Below are 15,466 nucleotides of genomic sequence, written 5' to 3'. Positions count from 1 at the left end.
TCTCACAGCTGCTTCCTTGCACCAGCCCAGAGGTCCACAGGCTGGATACCTCTCCTGTAACTCATGGGGAAACAATCACAAAGCAGCATCAGAGGACTATGTCACTTGTGTCCCGGTCTTGCAAAGACATCACCGCCCCAGGAAATAAAGGAGAGGGGTGGTGCTGGCCCACACAGAGAGGACTGCCTGCCTGGGCAGGTCAGTCCGGTCTGTGGTGGCTGGGGCAAGAGCAGGAAACAAGCGGGAGCTGGAGGAGGTCTCACTGGGAGCTCAGCTCCCTGCCAGAGCCCACTGGCCAGCAGCCACGTGGCTGGGGCCAGCTGCAAAGAGATGGCACTGGTGGGCTAATGCCAAAGGACCATCACATGGAGAAGATCCTGGGCACTAGGGCTGGAGGAGCACTCTGGTACTCCGAGATGGGGTATCTCAGCAAGCACGTGGCATAGGCTGAGAAATCCTCTGGACCAGAGCATCCAGTGCAGATGCATGAGCACCTGGGCTGCTGTGCGAGCCCATCCTTGGTCCCAGCTCAGCATGGCCCCTGGCTGCAGACAGGATGGTGGCACTACAGCAAGATGGGAGCTTTGCACTGATCGGGGTGAACAGGTCCAGGATGGAGCTGCAGAAGCCATGGCAGGACAGGGCTGTGCCCCTCCCAAGAATCTGGGGAGAAGTGGGGTGTCGTGGCTCCCCACACTTCATGCTGGGGCAGCAATGGATCCTGCCACCCCAGGGCTCCCCCCTCTCCAAAATAATGACCCCAAAACCAGCAAGTGCCAGTGAGAGAGATGTTTGGGAGAGCCAGCCCCCATGGTGCCCCTGCTGCTACTCAAAAGACAGTAGGTCAGGATGGGGCCCCTCCACCTCCAGGCCAGGGGTACGTGGCTCCGGCCGCCCTATGCCCCCTGGCAGCTCATGCTCCAGCCCTGGTCTCTGGGAGGGCTTCTCCGTGCGGGGTGAGGTCTCGGTGGCTCTCTCAACCGCTTGCCACTGACTCTCCAGGCTGCCCTTATGGATGAGGTCGGGCACAGGGAGGGCACCAGTGGGCTGGTCCCCACTGGGCTCTGAGGTGCTCATCATGCTGGAGACTCCAGGGTGTTCTGGAGGGGATGGGTCCCTCATCTCCAGCTGCAACTCTGCAGGGTCAGAGTGGGCTGTGAGCAGTCCAGTGGGCTCCTCCGTGCTGCTCCTTGGGCTAGCCTCTGCCGGCTGTGGCGCGATGAGCATGTCCTGCGGGGTCTTCAGGGCACGTGGCGTCCGCTTCTTGGTGATGGGGGGCGGAGGGTCCAGCCGGGGGAAGGCTTCCAGCCTCACAGCCCTGCAAGCACAGAAGTCACATACAGCCCCATGCTGAGGCCCCTCCAGCCTGCCCCGACGGCCCTGCCGCAGGGCGTGCACCGGAGGGACACTCACCGTCCTCGGCAGACAGCTGTCCCGTGCCCAGCACGGCCCCAGCGCTGGCGTTCACCTCCATCACCCCCACGCTGGGGAGGCCAGCCGGCTCCTTGCGGCGCAGGAGGTCGTTCACCTTGGCCCCCACGGCCTTGCCCAGGTTGCGGAGGTGCTGGCTGCCAGCGGGGGCGGGAGGGGCTGCGGTGGGGTGCCCGCTGCGGCAGGGACATGCTGCGGGCGCAGGGTGAGTGCCGTGCTGGCGCTGGCGTTCTCAAACATGCTCTGGTCCACTGGAGAGGGAAAGGGAACAGAGAGAGGGTGTGAGCCAGGCTGGAGGGGGTCCCTGGCAGAGACGGCACATCCCAGAGGTACCCACCAGCTACCAACCCAGCAGCATGAGAATACAATTTGGGGGACAGGGAGGCTGCTCCTGCAGACCCACAGAGGCTGTGGGCAACCGGGCCATGCCAGGGTTGCACAGGGCGGTGCATGCACTGGGGACAGCACGGGGTCAAGACAGGGTAGCAGAGAGTCCAGGGCTCCATTCTGGCACTGCCAACACACCGAGAGCATCTCTTACCTGACACCGAGCAACTTGGGAAGCAGATTGTGGAAAGAAAAAGAGAAAGAGAGAGGATTTACCGAAGGGATGGCAAGGGGACAGCTGGGCCTGTCCCTTCCGCGCTGCCAGGTGAGGTGTGCTGCTGACCCCCTGCCTGGATCTGCCACACTGCCTGCGGAGATGGGACTCACGTGAAGCCCTTATCCACCAGGCACCTGTGAAGCAGTGAGGGGTTCTCTGGGGGCACCCACAGCCTGGGCTCTGCACTGCCCACCCCACCAAGGCTCCCTCTCTAGCCCAGGCTGGCTGTCCTCTTGCGCTGACCAAGCTCCCCAGAGACCCTGGGCCCAAGCACACTGCCCAGGAGCATCCTGCTGTACACCATACACATGGGACATCAGCCCTTTGTGACATCAACCGACGATGGCACGGGTATCATGGCGCAGGAACCACACACCAGCTATGCAAGGGTGATGGAGAGCTTTGTCCTGCCTGCCGTTTCCATTGAGGCCATGCCCTGTGGCACCACGACAAGAAGCCCAGAGCCTCGTGCCCCTGGGGCCCTGCCAGCCTGCCCGGTGAGTCTGACACCCACCAGCCATGGCCAGGCAAGGGGTGCAGGCAGCCAGCACTGCCTGTGGGGACGGCTCCTCCTTGCACCCCCTGGGCACGGCCATGGCACTGCTCAGCCTTCCACAGCACAGCGAGGGCCTGCAGGCAGATGGGCTGTGGAGGGGTTTGGCTGGGTATGTCTTCCTGCATGAGTGGGGAAAGGGGACTGGGTGGGTCCGCGACAGCAGGTGCTTTCTGGAGACTGGGGGCGTCCTGCAGTCACACCCCACCTCTGAGCAACACTAATTTCTCCCCCACATCTTCCCAGCAAGAATCCTCAAAGCTGTGGGTGCTGTCCCCAAGAGCACCAGCTCAGCCCTACCGTCACTGTCCCTGTGCCAGTGCAGCTCTCCATGGGATGACTCCAGTGGGCAGTCAGGTGAGCCTTTTGCTTGCTGGTGCCTTGGTGCCCATCAGTGTCCTGTGCCCATCTCTGACCCTGCATCCTGTGAGGGAAGCGATGGTGCCCTCCATGCTGGGGGGATGCACCAGGACAGAGCCAGCCAGGTGAGCCTTGTGCTTGCCGGTGCCTTGGTGCCCATCAGCGTCCCTGCATCCCATGGGGGAAGGGATGGTGCCCTCCATGCTGGGGGGATGCACCAGGACAGAGCCAGCCACTTCTGCATCCCATGGAGACAGAGAGGAAAGGTTCCCAGCACTGCTCGCAATCCCGTGGGGAAACGGCTCCTACAGGGACCCCCAACTCACCACAGGTCCTTTCCTCCACAGCCTGTGGCCCTGCAGCCCCACCAGACAGCGGGATCCCTGCCTGCACCATCTTCCGGCCCTGGTTCTCACCCTACAGCTACTTCATGTGCTCCGAAGGAGGCACCAGCAGCACCTGGGCAGCCTCTCCTCCATCCTGTCCACCAGCACCCAGGAGCCTGAGGAGCCCGATGACCTCTTGGAGATCGTCTGCTCTTCCTCTGACTCCTCGGATGAGCCCCAGCCCCCCAAGAGGGACAGGCTGGCCAGCGGCAGAACCAGCATCACGGTCGAGGACATCCTCACAGCCTCCCGGCGGCAGCCGATGCCCCAGCGCGGCTACAAGTGCCTGTCGTGCTGCCGCGTCTTCCCCACGCTGTGGTCGGTCAAGACCCACATCCGGCACAGCTCCCAGGAGGGCTACAGCTGCAAGGTGTACTACCGCAGGCTCAAGGCCCTGGGGCAGCAGGAGCAGCGGGAGCAGGAGGCTGCAGCCCCCCGGGCGGCTGCCGCGGGAGGGCACTGCTCCATCGCTCCGCCGGCAGCAGAACACACGGCTCCAGGAGCAGCCGGCCCATCTGCCCGCAGCTCTCGCCTCCACAACAACACTTCACCGGCCTTTGAGAGAGGCGCTTCCTGATTTTTCCTTCCCCAACAACCAAAAACCTTCCAAGCCCTTGAAAGTGCTGCTTAGTGTCTCTGTATCTCCATGGTCGGGAATACCCTGGCACCCTCCAGGTGTCGGGTGAGCCCTGAGACGAGCCTGTGCTGGGCAGTGGCTGAAGGGGAAGGCTGAAACCCCTCTACCCCCAGCAGCATTTGGGGCACCTCACTCTCACGGGCTGCCCGCGGCTGCAAGCAAGGGTCCCGCAGCGGAAGATGCTTAGGATGGAGGGGGTATGGGCAAGGCCAAGGGATGCCAGTGCTGGCTCCCAGCATGGAGGGGGAGAGAACTGCAGAAGGAGAGAGAGTCAGCGAGAAGGAAGAGACAACAGAAAGCTTTGAGAAATAGAAAGATTTATTTAGCAAAAGCCAGTCGACTAATGACAACACCCAGGGTTAAGTGCACTTACATTGACAGATTGGTTTCCCAGATAGATTGAGTAAACAGTAGTAACACGACAGTGTAGGAAAGAAAGAACAAAAAATATAGCTATAAATCCCCGGTCAAGGTCTATACCAAAAGAGAGGCTAGAGAGGCGTCTTGGAGGCAGCGCTGATTTAGGACGGGGATCATTTACACACGTGCACCCATGGTGCAGCAGGACACTGGCAGGGTCCCACCCGGCTCCAGCAGGACCCCCTCAGCCCATGGGGCACCCACCACTGTTCCCTGTGGGCAGAGTGCCAGGCAGAAGCCTGAGCCCGCAGCTGGTCCCGACAGCTCCTTGCAAGGTACTACCTGGGCAGTGGGGAAAGGCAGGAGCGGAGGCTCAGGGAGATGGCTCAGCCCTGCCTCCTTTTTGAGGCAGCTCAGCCTGGAAGAGACCTCCTGCTCGTGCAACGCTTCCCAGGCTCTCCCTTTGTCTGCCCTGTGCTTATAGCCGAGCTCCTGCCATCCCTTCTCGTGCATGAAAATCTGCCCACAAGGAAATCCCTCTGTGAGCTCACCCAAGCAAGCCCTACTGTGCCTGCACCACGTCCTGCGTGTGCTGCCATCTCCACCTCTCTCTCCTGGTGGAAGCAGCCTCCCACCCCACACTTTCACGTCCAACCACTGCAAGGCCGGCGAGTGGGATGTTGGGGTGCCCAGCAGAGGGGCTGGCACACAGCGGCACGGGACAGGGTATATGGAGGTATCAGTGGTCAGAGGACAGGAGCACCCAAGACATCCTGCAACCAGCACCTGCTCCTGTTTGTGGCCAGTCTGGGAGCTCCCCACTGGGGACACTGAACATGGCCTTCACCTTCCTTCCCACTAGGACTCTCTACCTCCCCACAGCACTCCAGCCTCATCCTGTGGGTGGAGGTTGCATAGCACAGCATCACACCGACCCCAGGGGTCTCACCCACCACCTCACTCCTCAGCAGCCCTCAGACCCAAGGGGACAGGGCAGAAAGAAGAGATGGACCTTCTTCAGCAGCCAGGGTAAGCCCTGGAGGAGAGCAAGAGCTCACATCTGGGAGATGCTCAGCCAGAGGTCAGTTGCAGGCAGATCTAGCAGAGACAGAGCAGAGGGAAGCAACAAAGCGAAGCAGAAGCAGGATAGGAGGGTGGATGGGGAGAAAGACAACTGTGCCAGTCCCCACCTCATCAGGCATTTCCACAAGGAGAAGGAGGAACAGCAGGACTCTGGCTCGTACCCTCTTCAGCTGTGGCCTCTTAGAGGCTGCAGCATCAGGCAGCTGACAAATGTGCTTGCAGAAAAGGGACAAGCTCTGGATCCCTTGGAGGCCCCCACAGATGGCTCAGCCATGGGCATCTCAGGGTCTCGTGGGGGATCCAGAGATCTCAGATTCACTTTTCTGGAGGGTGCAACTCAGAGGTGTGAAGGAGGCCCCCGGGATACACCAACAGTTCTCTCCCCATCGAGGGGTGGCAAGTGTGCCCATCCCTGCATATGGCTGATGCCAGCACTGCACCCCCAGCCCTGGCCCAGGGGCAAGCAACTGCTTGGACAAACCTTCTTGTTGAAGGTTTGTCTATAAAGCAAAGCAGGGAGTTCGTGCTGATGCAGGTGCAGGGAAGTGCTTGAAAACATGACTTGAGAGCACCAGAAAGGCTTTGAAACCTGGCAGCTGTGCCAAGAAGCCCAAGGACTCAATGAGAGGAAGGACACAACACATCCCCACACTGCGTGCCCTGACTCCCTGCTCCATGCTGAGCTGTACCTTCCTCTCCGCTCCATCGCCCAGGAGAGGAGTGGGCAGAGCCCACGCATCCTCCACCTGCCCCAGGCAGGGATAAACCCTGTCCTGCAAGCGCCACAAACACCATCACCCTGCCAGGAGCTGCCTGTGCCCGGCCACCTGCCACGACCTCGTCTCACCCCTTCAGCTCCTTCCCAGGCTAGTCCCCACTGCCCACCTCCCACTTGCACACACACGCAGACAGCGTACTGTCGCCAACGCCAACCTCCCTGGTATCATCTCCCACCCTCCCACCACGCAGAGCACCAGACCCCCTGCCAGGAGCTCTGTACCCGCTCGGAGGACAGAGCTCCTCGGTCCCTCTTGTCCCCACTCACCGCCCTGTGCCTACTCTCCAGCAAACACCTTCATGTGCTTTACTGCTCCCCCCTGCAGCAGCACCAGCAGCACCCGGAGCGAGACCTTTGCTTCTGCCTGACGTTGCAATGCAGGTTGCAGGGTGACAGGGACCAGGGGGTAGCACAAGCAGCTGTCAGCTCACATCCAACACGAAGTGGGGATGCTCCAGCTCAGCACACAAGCCCACGCACACCCGGTGCACCCTGTTGGCACGGTTCTGTCCTCCGCACACCTCCTGGCTGTGTGCTGGAAGCCTCGCGCTCCCCTCCTCCACCCCCTCTCCCTCTGGGCTGTCCTGTCCCTGCCAGGGCTGGGGGGCTCCAGCTGGGCTCGTCCCAGCTCTGGTGGGTCCTGGCTGCTCCACACCACCTCCTGCCGACCCCTACACTGCGATCTCATCCTCCAGGCTGTCGCCCAGGTCCTGCCTGGGCTGGACGTGGAGCAGGCGTGGTGGTTCCTCCTGGGACCAGGAGTCACGCTCCTCACTCTCGTCCGTGTTGGACTCGTACTCGGAGGCGATGCCCGACTCGCGGAATTTGATGAGCTCCAGGCTGCCCAGCGCCGGCTCAGGGGCAGCTGGCCCCGAATCTGGCAGAAAGCGGTAGCACTCCAGCTTCACCAGACAGTCATTCCTACCTATGGGGCTGCCCAGGGCGCTGGGGAAGCCTGAGCCAGGGCCCAGCGGCGGCAGGTGGGTGTCCTCGGGCTGCGGGGTGGTCGGGTCGCAGAGGACAGGGAGGACATTGGAGCGGAAGGTGATCTCCAGTAGACTGTCCTGGGAGCCTGCTGCAAGAGAATGGCACGGCTGAGAGGCAGGCAGGGCCAGCCCGGCTGGTGGCAGACTGGCCAGAGGAGGACGGTCTGGGGCCGTTTGGGTATCAGCCTCCCCACTGCCGCCATTTAGAGGGGCTCATTTGGTGTCATCGGTGCCAGGAGCTGCTGCTGGCCAACAAAGAGCCAGTTTTGGGGGACAAAAAGTTATCTGTCTCCCACCCCAGCTGCTGCAGGGCGCTGATGGCCATCTCTGCTGGAGAGGAAGGTCAAGGAGAGGCTCTTGGGCAGGCAAGGAGCTGGCCTAGACCATGCAGCCACTGGGGAAAGCGGACATACAGCTGACGGACACGTGTGACTGCCTGTCCATCCAGCCCTCCCGATGCCCCCCACCCCATGCAAGCCCCCTGCTGCACACACACAAGCCAGACCAGAAGGGTGCTAATGCTCCCCTACACAAAACGGCTGGAAACGCACAAAACCCCCAAGAGAAACACCCGCACGCACGTCCTCCACAGACCCAGCTAGCTGCCAAGGGAGGGGAAGCGGCAGGAGCGCTTACTGGTGGTGTTCCCTGCCAGCTTCAGCTCCAGCTCCTGCACCTGTTTGACCAGGAGCGAGATGTGCTGCAGCAAGTCCTTGTTCTGGAGCAGGAGCTGGTGCACGCGAGCCTGGGCCTCCAGCCGCGCTGCCGCCTCTGCGGCCAGCTGGTCCTTCAGCAAGTGGACCTGTGTGATGGGAAAGAGCGGGTGAGCATGTGAGAGACGCTGCTCTAGGGCTGAGAGCTCCGACCCCAGCTATCCCTGCTCCTCTACCAGGGCTCATCAGCACCCCACCGAACGACGCGACGAAGCAGCCGTTCCCTGCAGATTCCTCCAGATGCGATGGGGACAGCGGGAGCAGGCAGCAGTGCCACACCGAGGCACACTCAGCAAATCCAGTGCAAGGTCTTGGCCTCTCTGATGGAAAAACCCGAGGCAAAGGGAGGTGGTACTGACCGAATCATCGGTCACCCATGTGTACCGCAAACACACGGGGAAAGGGCAGCCTGGGAAGCCAGGTGGATGTGGAAGAGAAGACATGCTTGACCGACTGGACGGAGCTGTGGGTGCATGAGGGTGCAGCTGTGCGCTGTGAGCCGGCCCTGGCCGAGCTGTCTTTTCCGGCAGGTTTCCCAGAGACAGGGTCCTGCCAGCGGCGTCTGTCGCTAGCAGGGGTTGGAGCATCAGAGCGACCCTGGAGCGGCAGGCGGCTTGGGCTGCGCCACGCATGACATGCCTAGAGCAACACGGATGGCAGAGCGCTGCCAAGACACGGTGGCAGTGGAGACACGAGCTGGCTGCTCATTCTGGCCCTGGGAAGTGATGCCTGGACATTAGCTGGTGGGGAGTCCATGGGCGAGAATCCCACTGATTTTGGCATAACTGCCAAAACATCTACATATGCAAACATCTCTATCCCCAGCACCGCATCCCAGGGAGGGTGGGATGCTGCTGGGCGAGACCAGTCAGGAGCCCGTGCCCAGGGACAGCAGGACAGCTCTCTGCTCTGAGCTCAAGCAAGGAGAGCCCCAGGAGCGTACTCCAGAGAAGGGGACAGCAGCGCAGAGCCACCTTGGAGTCACATCAGCTCAGCACCCCTTCCTGCCACCCACCCAGGCCTCCTACAAGCACTCCTCTCTCCAGCAAGGACTGAGCCAGCCAGGCTCCTGGGGAACCAGGAAAACATGGATTTAATGAAAAAAAAAACCCACAAAAAAACCCAAACCAAAACAGCCGCATGAGAGAAAAAAAAAAAATCACAACAAAAAAGAGGCAGTTTTACCTTGGCCTAGAAAGTGACCTTGGGGAATAGGGAGGGCGCTCCCTGTAGCCTGCCAGGGAGCTGCTGTGAGCTGCTGCTGTGGGTGCAAGGCCCCCGAAGCAGCACAGCTGGGGCCACCTGTCCTCCTGGATGGGTACCAGAAGGCAGCGTCAGGTCTGCGTCCTGCGCTGCCAGACCGCAGGCAGCAGGGCAGGGCCCTTGGCAGAGCAGAGTGGAAGCATGGGGAGCTCGGGGAGTGGCAGGACGCCAGGCGAGGGGCTGGGACTCACGGCTGCCCATGAAGCCAGACCAAGGGCAAGCGGGTGCAATACTTCACACTCTGTGTGGGCAGCACAGAGCCCGTTTGGTTGGCCTGTGGGACCCCAGCCTGGCGAGACACCCCACACCGCTGCTGCGGGAACCGAAGTCACCTCCTTCTCCTGCCAGCGGTGGGACAGTGGGTCACAGCGGCACAATGGGACAGGAGCCCTCTGTCATGTGCCGGTGGGTGAAGCACAGATCCCGAGCGGAGCTTGCAGTGGTGGAATTGCATTTAAATGCTAAGCGGGTGTGAAAGCTCGGTGTTGACAGTGTCAGCCTGGAAGTCATCCTTCCTCCCAGCTGGACAGCTTGTGTCCATCACAGGCACCTGCAGCTGGGCCCAGGTGATGCTCAGATGATGCCAGGAGAAGATGTGAGCAGAGCCCAGAGGTGACGTCTTACTGAAGGGCAGTGGCTCATGCCACCAGCCCCCTGGGCACAACTCCCAGGAAGGACTCCTGGCCTTAATCCAAGAAAAAGAACTTTCACAGGTATCTGGAAACGCCTTGCAAAAGCAATTCTCTGGTCAATGGAGGAACTAAATGGCATTTCATTCTCAGCCAAGTAATTATAGGCCAAGATAATTACAAGATGGTCCCAGTGCCTACAGACCCAGCACGGACCCTGGGCGGCACAGTGGATCTCCTGGCTTTGTCAGTAAAGAATTCAGCCTGTGCCCATCACCACGTGCCTAGAGACAGACTGACTCAGTAAAACAAACTGACAAACCAACTGAGAGGAGATAACAAGTGCCATTGAGAGAGGTGTTGATGTAATGCATTCAGTCATCTGAAAGGCATTTGACATGAGAGGGTACAACTTTTTCATTAATAAATTACAACGATACAAAACCAAGACGGCACAGGCTGAAGGGATTAGAGAGCTGCTAAGTGACAGCTCCTTGGGCAAGAACCACCCTGGGGTGGGCAGAGGTTCAGAGCAGGCATCAGCCCTAGAAGAGAGGGGGATGAGGCCACTGGCTGCCATCCCATGAGACAGCCAAGAAATGGCGTTATACTATTTCAGATTTTGATCTGGAAGTAGGAAGAAAAAGAAAATCACCACTGCAAGGCTCTGCAGGCGCAGAACAGCTGGGAACTGCTGAAAGTGAGCAGTCCCCACTGCAGAGGAACCTGGCTCTGCCTGGCAAGCTTTGTCTGTAGCAACGCTATACTTGGGCAGACATAAAGCATCCCTTGACGATACGGGTCCCTCCTCCAGAGGGGAAAGTGACTTCCCAAGCCTGTGACCCCAGAACGCACATGGGCTCTCGGGGCAGCAGCACAGCCAGAAGGATGGATGCTGATTTCTGATGCGTGAAGAGGAAAGCCGTGGGAAAGCACAGAAAGGCTGCCAGAGCTGATCGCTCAGGCCGGGAAGAAAGTCAAGCAATTGCAGTGAGCTCTGGGAAGGGTCAAGGAACAAGTAAATCTGAGGTAATGAGTGGGATAAAGTGGCCAGAGCTGCTTAGATGAGAAATACCTGCATGGAGAATGAGCTGCCAGCTGTGCAGCCCAGGCAGCCGTCAGCTGAGGCTAATGCTGAGGCCAGCTGTGGGCCAGCAGACTGGCCCAACAACCAAGAAACACGGTGGCATGCAGAACTAAGCGTCTCATCTTTTGTGACGGGGCCAGAACAAACTGTCACCCCTCTGCCCTTGCTGCACAGTCCTGGAGATGGTCCCTCCCCAGCCCCTGCGCCCCAGCTTCTCCCCACAACCACCACCTGAGCATCTCTGCCTGGAGGCAGCCTATCCCCCCAGACCCTCTGGGCAGGGGGTACCCTGGGTAGCCCACCCCAGCCCTGCCGCTGTCCCCGGGGAAGGGCGGAGGGGAGAACCTGTGCCACGGCCACTTGTGTCTGCTGCTGCTGTTGCTGCAGGAGCTGCTGGAGAAGCTGCATTTGGTGGTGAGCAGAGAGGGGTGTTCCCAGATCAGGCAGCTGGGCAGACGAGGGCAGCAGCATCTTGGGTGACGCCGTCAGGATATCTTCAGGGTGGAGGCAGCCCTGTAAAAAAAAATCAGCGTTGAAAGTAAGATCTCGTGCTCCTCACCGCAGAGAGATGCCAGGCACACATACACGTGCTGCAGCACAGAGCAGCCCACCAAAATACCCAGGAAAGAAGCTGCTGCATTCAAAGTGAATGCACATTTTGTAGAAAATTCCCCAAAAGGCTGATGCTTCCCATGGGAAGTTCCACTGTATCAAAACAGTGGTTGTTTTTTTGTTCCCCAGTGGAAAAAAATCCCTATCAGCTCTGTCCCAGACTCTTTCCGTGCAGCTGCACATGGCTGAGCCTCGGCACAGTGCTCTCCGGGAGCGCCCTGGGCCCCGAGCCAAAGGGCAGCCCTGCGGCGGCAGACGGCTTTCATCCGAGAGCTGGGGAATGCTGCACAATCCCTCCTGATCCCGGGCCCCTGGGATGCACATTGGAGCCGCAGGGCCGGGGCCGCGCTGTGCCCCGAGAGTGAAGGGGCAGGGACCCACGCACCTTGGTGTCAGCGTAGGCGCTCGCCTCCTTGCCCACGGCGTCGAGGTCGGTCACCCGCGGCTGAAGTCGAGGATGTCGGCTCCAGGCAGCGGCAGCTCCACGGCATCGATGTCCGTCTCCTCTGCCGAGGCGGCCGCCCCTCTCCGCACCGGCGAGGCGGCAGGCTGCGGGAGCCGTGTCAGAGCGGAGCATGGGCCGCTTGGAGCGGGAGCTTGCTATGATACGACACGGGACGGCGAGCAATGCTCATCGGTCCTCACCATCCCCGTGACACCCACCCTCCAGCTCCGGGGGAAGCAGGTACAGAGCGATACGGCCGCGCTTCCTGCTGCCGCCCAGGATGGGGCTTGTGGCTGAAAACACAGCCAACCCCAGCACGCCAAACCTGGGGAACAGCAGCCAAAACCCCTGATATGGGAGAAACAGGCCATGGAGAGCAGAAAACACAGAAAGCTAAAGGTAAACAAGAGATTACAGGGGAAAAAAAAACTGGATGCTCAGAAATCCCAGGGAACTGCATATCATAGCTGGGACATCGTGTGAAGGAAAAACAAACAATGACCGGTCCAGGACAGTCCAACGATTAGGTCATCATGACAGCACTGGCTGCAGAGGCAGGAAACCACAGCACAGCCCAGGCTGCTCCTGCTGGGTTGGGGGGATCCAGCACCCAGAGTGGGCTGCAGGGCAGGCAGCCCACATCCGGACAGGCAGCAGGACCTGCCAGCATCCCGACGCGCACTGAACACATTTGACCAACCTCTTGCAAAACATCAGCCTCCCCTCCAGCACCATGGCCGGCACCGAGAAGCACAGCAGCTCCCTGGGGTCCCGCAGAGCCCGGGGTGAAGGGGTTCACCTCTGCACTCCCTGTCCCTGGGGCTGAGAAGGGAGAAGGGGTCTGCAGGCTGCCTGCAGCCCTGGCAGCTTGATGTAAGATCCCGAGTGTGCTTTGTACCCACAGGTTGCTGCAGAGGTGGCGATGGACCATGAGCTGGGTCCATGGCAGAGAGCCGGGAGCACCTCGGGACATGGGGAAGGTCTGTGCTCAGGGCCTCTTCTGCAGGAGCAGTGAGGACATGTTTGTGGTATGTGCAGCAGAGCACGGAGAGCATTTAGGCTCCCAGCAGAGTCCCAGGTGCTGCTAATGGGCTCCCAGCAAGGGGCATGTCTGTGAGGATGACGGCTAACACCTAGCGAAGGCTCCTTGCTGGGCAAGGTCCCAGCTTGAGCCTGAGGCGCCACAGGCCAGATTGCTGTGCAAATCCGTTCCCAGCAGGTGTCAGCCAGCAAGGAGCAGTGTGGGAAGACAGTAACTCTGCAGGCACCGTCTGCCAGGCTCCAGGACCCCCCCATGCCACCCCTGCCTCTGCCCTCGCAGAGTACCTGGGACATCCAGGTCATCCCCGTTCCTCTCGCTGTCTCCGTCCTCCTGCCCGTCCGCATTCTGCTGGGTGTGCTGCAGGCTCAGCTTGTGGCAGACCTCGAACGCCTGCCCCACGGTCCGGACGATGCGCATGGCTTGGCTCTGCAGCAGGCAAGGAGAGGAGAGGAGAGGAGGAGAGTAACCTCAGCCGCTCCTGCCTGGTGCCCTCCCCAGCCTGGCACAGCTCTCAGGGGTCTCTGTGCCGCCACAGGCACTGGAGCTCAGTGCAGTGCAGCACCACCGCGTCCTGCCCCAGCCACCCCACCGAGACCCCTGACAGCAGGATAAGCATCCCAGCACCTTTACCTCTTCTTGGATTTGAAGACGTTGCACCTGAAGATGTTGCTAGACCCATCCCTGGCAATGTAGCTGAAGATCTTTAGGTCCTGGGAGTCGTGTGACACGTAGAATATCCTGCGAGGACAGAAAGGAGGGGAGGATATCAACAGACATACTGCCCACATGCCCAGGAGACTGCGAAGGCCACAGCCAGCACCTCCCAGGGCATGGGGCGTGGGCAGACGCCCAGCCTCTGCAGCACGTCCCTGCTAAAGCCCATCAGAAATTTTTTTGGCAGTGGTTTTGCCTTGGCTGGGAAAATCAGCCTGCTGACTCAGCAGCAGCAAGCACTGTGTGAAGGCAGCACGGGGCTGGCTCTGCTCAGCCCCAAGGACAGAGTCGTTGGCCCAGGAGCCCTCCAAGGACCAAGAAGAGCAAACCTCGCTCCTCTGCCTGGCCTGTTCGGTGAGCTGACCTCCTTGCCCAGGCACCCATCCCAGCCACCACGATGTTCCCTCCCCGGCATGGCTAGGGCCCTTCCTCGCTCCCATTCAGCTTCCCCAGGACACAGGTACTGTGTCCCATGCTCTCAGCTTTTGGGAGCGAGACAAAAGAAAAGATCTGGGGACTTTTGGAGAGCACAGCAAGCGAGGGGAGCTGCCCTCGGAGAAGACAGCGGTCGCTCTCTGCAGTCAGTCCCCAGCACAGTGCTGGTGTGGGGTAAGCGGCATGGCAGAGCCATGCAAGCCTCCGTCCCTTTGGCAGGCGGGCTTACCTGTAGATGGGATCGTGCATGACGAGCATTTTGTTCTCGTCCCATGCCCATTCTTTTTTCTGCAACGAAAGAAGCTGAAAATGAGTACGTCAGATGCTGCCCTTGAGATCAAGAACAGGGCAGAGACAGGTCAGGGCAGACCCAGGAAGCACTTGTCACAGCTCCACTGCGGCTTCCCCGCGACCCTTTGCCGAGGGCCGGATCCTGCTGGGGCTGGTGTTGTCCCACGCCACCTCCTGTGAGGTCCCCCCAGCCCCTTCTACGCCCGCATCAGGGCTGGCTCTGCCATCCTGCCGGAACATGGCTCATCCATGGCTGATCCCAGGCCATTCCTCCCTCTAGCGGGGACCACTAGATTCTCCCAGAAATTCAAGGACCCTGCAGGTCCCTGCATCAGGAAGAGAGGGCTCCCACTGCCACAAGGACCGGGGCTGCCTACCTTCTTCTTCTTCTTCAGAATGACCTTCACGCCATCCACTGACACGATGAGACTCACTTTCTTCTTCTTGATGTTCTTGGCTTTAAACTCGTACTGCAGGCGACACAAGAAAACACCTGAATTAACTTTCCTGTGCCAGGAAAGCCCCAGGAAGGGCTGAAGAGGCTCCAATGGGAAGGGGCAAGAGAGGCAAGGAAAGATTTTCGCAACCTCACGAGCCTCCCCAAACACAAGCACATGCCCACATCAGCCTGTGCATCCGTGCTAGGACAGGACAAGGGGCCTTTTTGCCTTTCAGTGTCCCCGTGCCCAGCATCGGGAGGAGTGCATCCTGGAGCAATCCAGACCTTGGATTGGGATAACACTTTGCTCAGCCCAGGACGCTGCTGGGAACGTTAATGTGTTTTCCAAAGGCACCTGGCTCTGCCCCTCTGAAGGGCCGTATCTCCCAGAGAGGGATCACCACCTCCCCAGCCCTGCCAGCCCCCAGGGCTCCGCAGCCCAGCTGGGTTCACCCCACTGATGTGTGGCCATCACTGAGCTCTGGTAAGAGAAACCTCATTTTGAGTGGGGTTTTTTAGGGGCTCGGTATAAAACTGAACACGATTGCTGAGGACTCCATGAACCTCTCCAGGGGAGATGAGATAATGCAATTACTCTCTTTGATTAGAAGTCACTGG

General features: G+C 60.1%; 1 protein-coding gene across 1 annotated transcript in view; it reads right to left on the bottom strand.

The window, feature by feature from the left end:
- Positions 1–825: 825 nt before the first annotated feature.
- NOS1AP (nitric oxide synthase 1 adaptor protein) overlaps positions 826–15,466 on the bottom strand; it is a 44,616-nt gene continuing 29,975 nt past the window's right edge. The window contains 13 exon segments of the mRNA XM_086617691.1: positions 826–1,318; positions 1,410–1,582; positions 1,585–1,682; positions 7,118–7,267; positions 7,815–7,980; positions 11,216–11,383; positions 11,892–11,920; positions 11,923–12,004; positions 12,006–12,031; positions 13,254–13,393; positions 13,594–13,707; positions 14,348–14,421; positions 14,787–14,879. Coding sequence (XP_086473817.1) covers positions 826–1,318; positions 1,410–1,582; positions 1,585–1,682; positions 7,118–7,267; positions 7,815–7,980; positions 11,216–11,383; positions 11,892–11,920; positions 11,923–12,004; positions 12,006–12,031; positions 13,254–13,393; positions 13,594–13,707; positions 14,348–14,421; positions 14,787–14,879 — 1,806 coding nt within the window.

The sequence above is a fragment of the Tauraco erythrolophus genome, chromosome 10, assembly GCF_009769465.1.
Source record: "Tauraco erythrolophus isolate bTauEry1 chromosome 10, bTauEry1.pri, whole genome shotgun sequence".
Classification (NCBI taxonomy): domain Eukaryota; kingdom Metazoa; phylum Chordata; class Aves; order Musophagiformes; family Musophagidae; genus Tauraco; species Tauraco erythrolophus.
The sequence above is the reverse complement of the archived record's forward strand: the minus strand, read 5'-3'. Positions and strand labels throughout refer to the sequence as shown.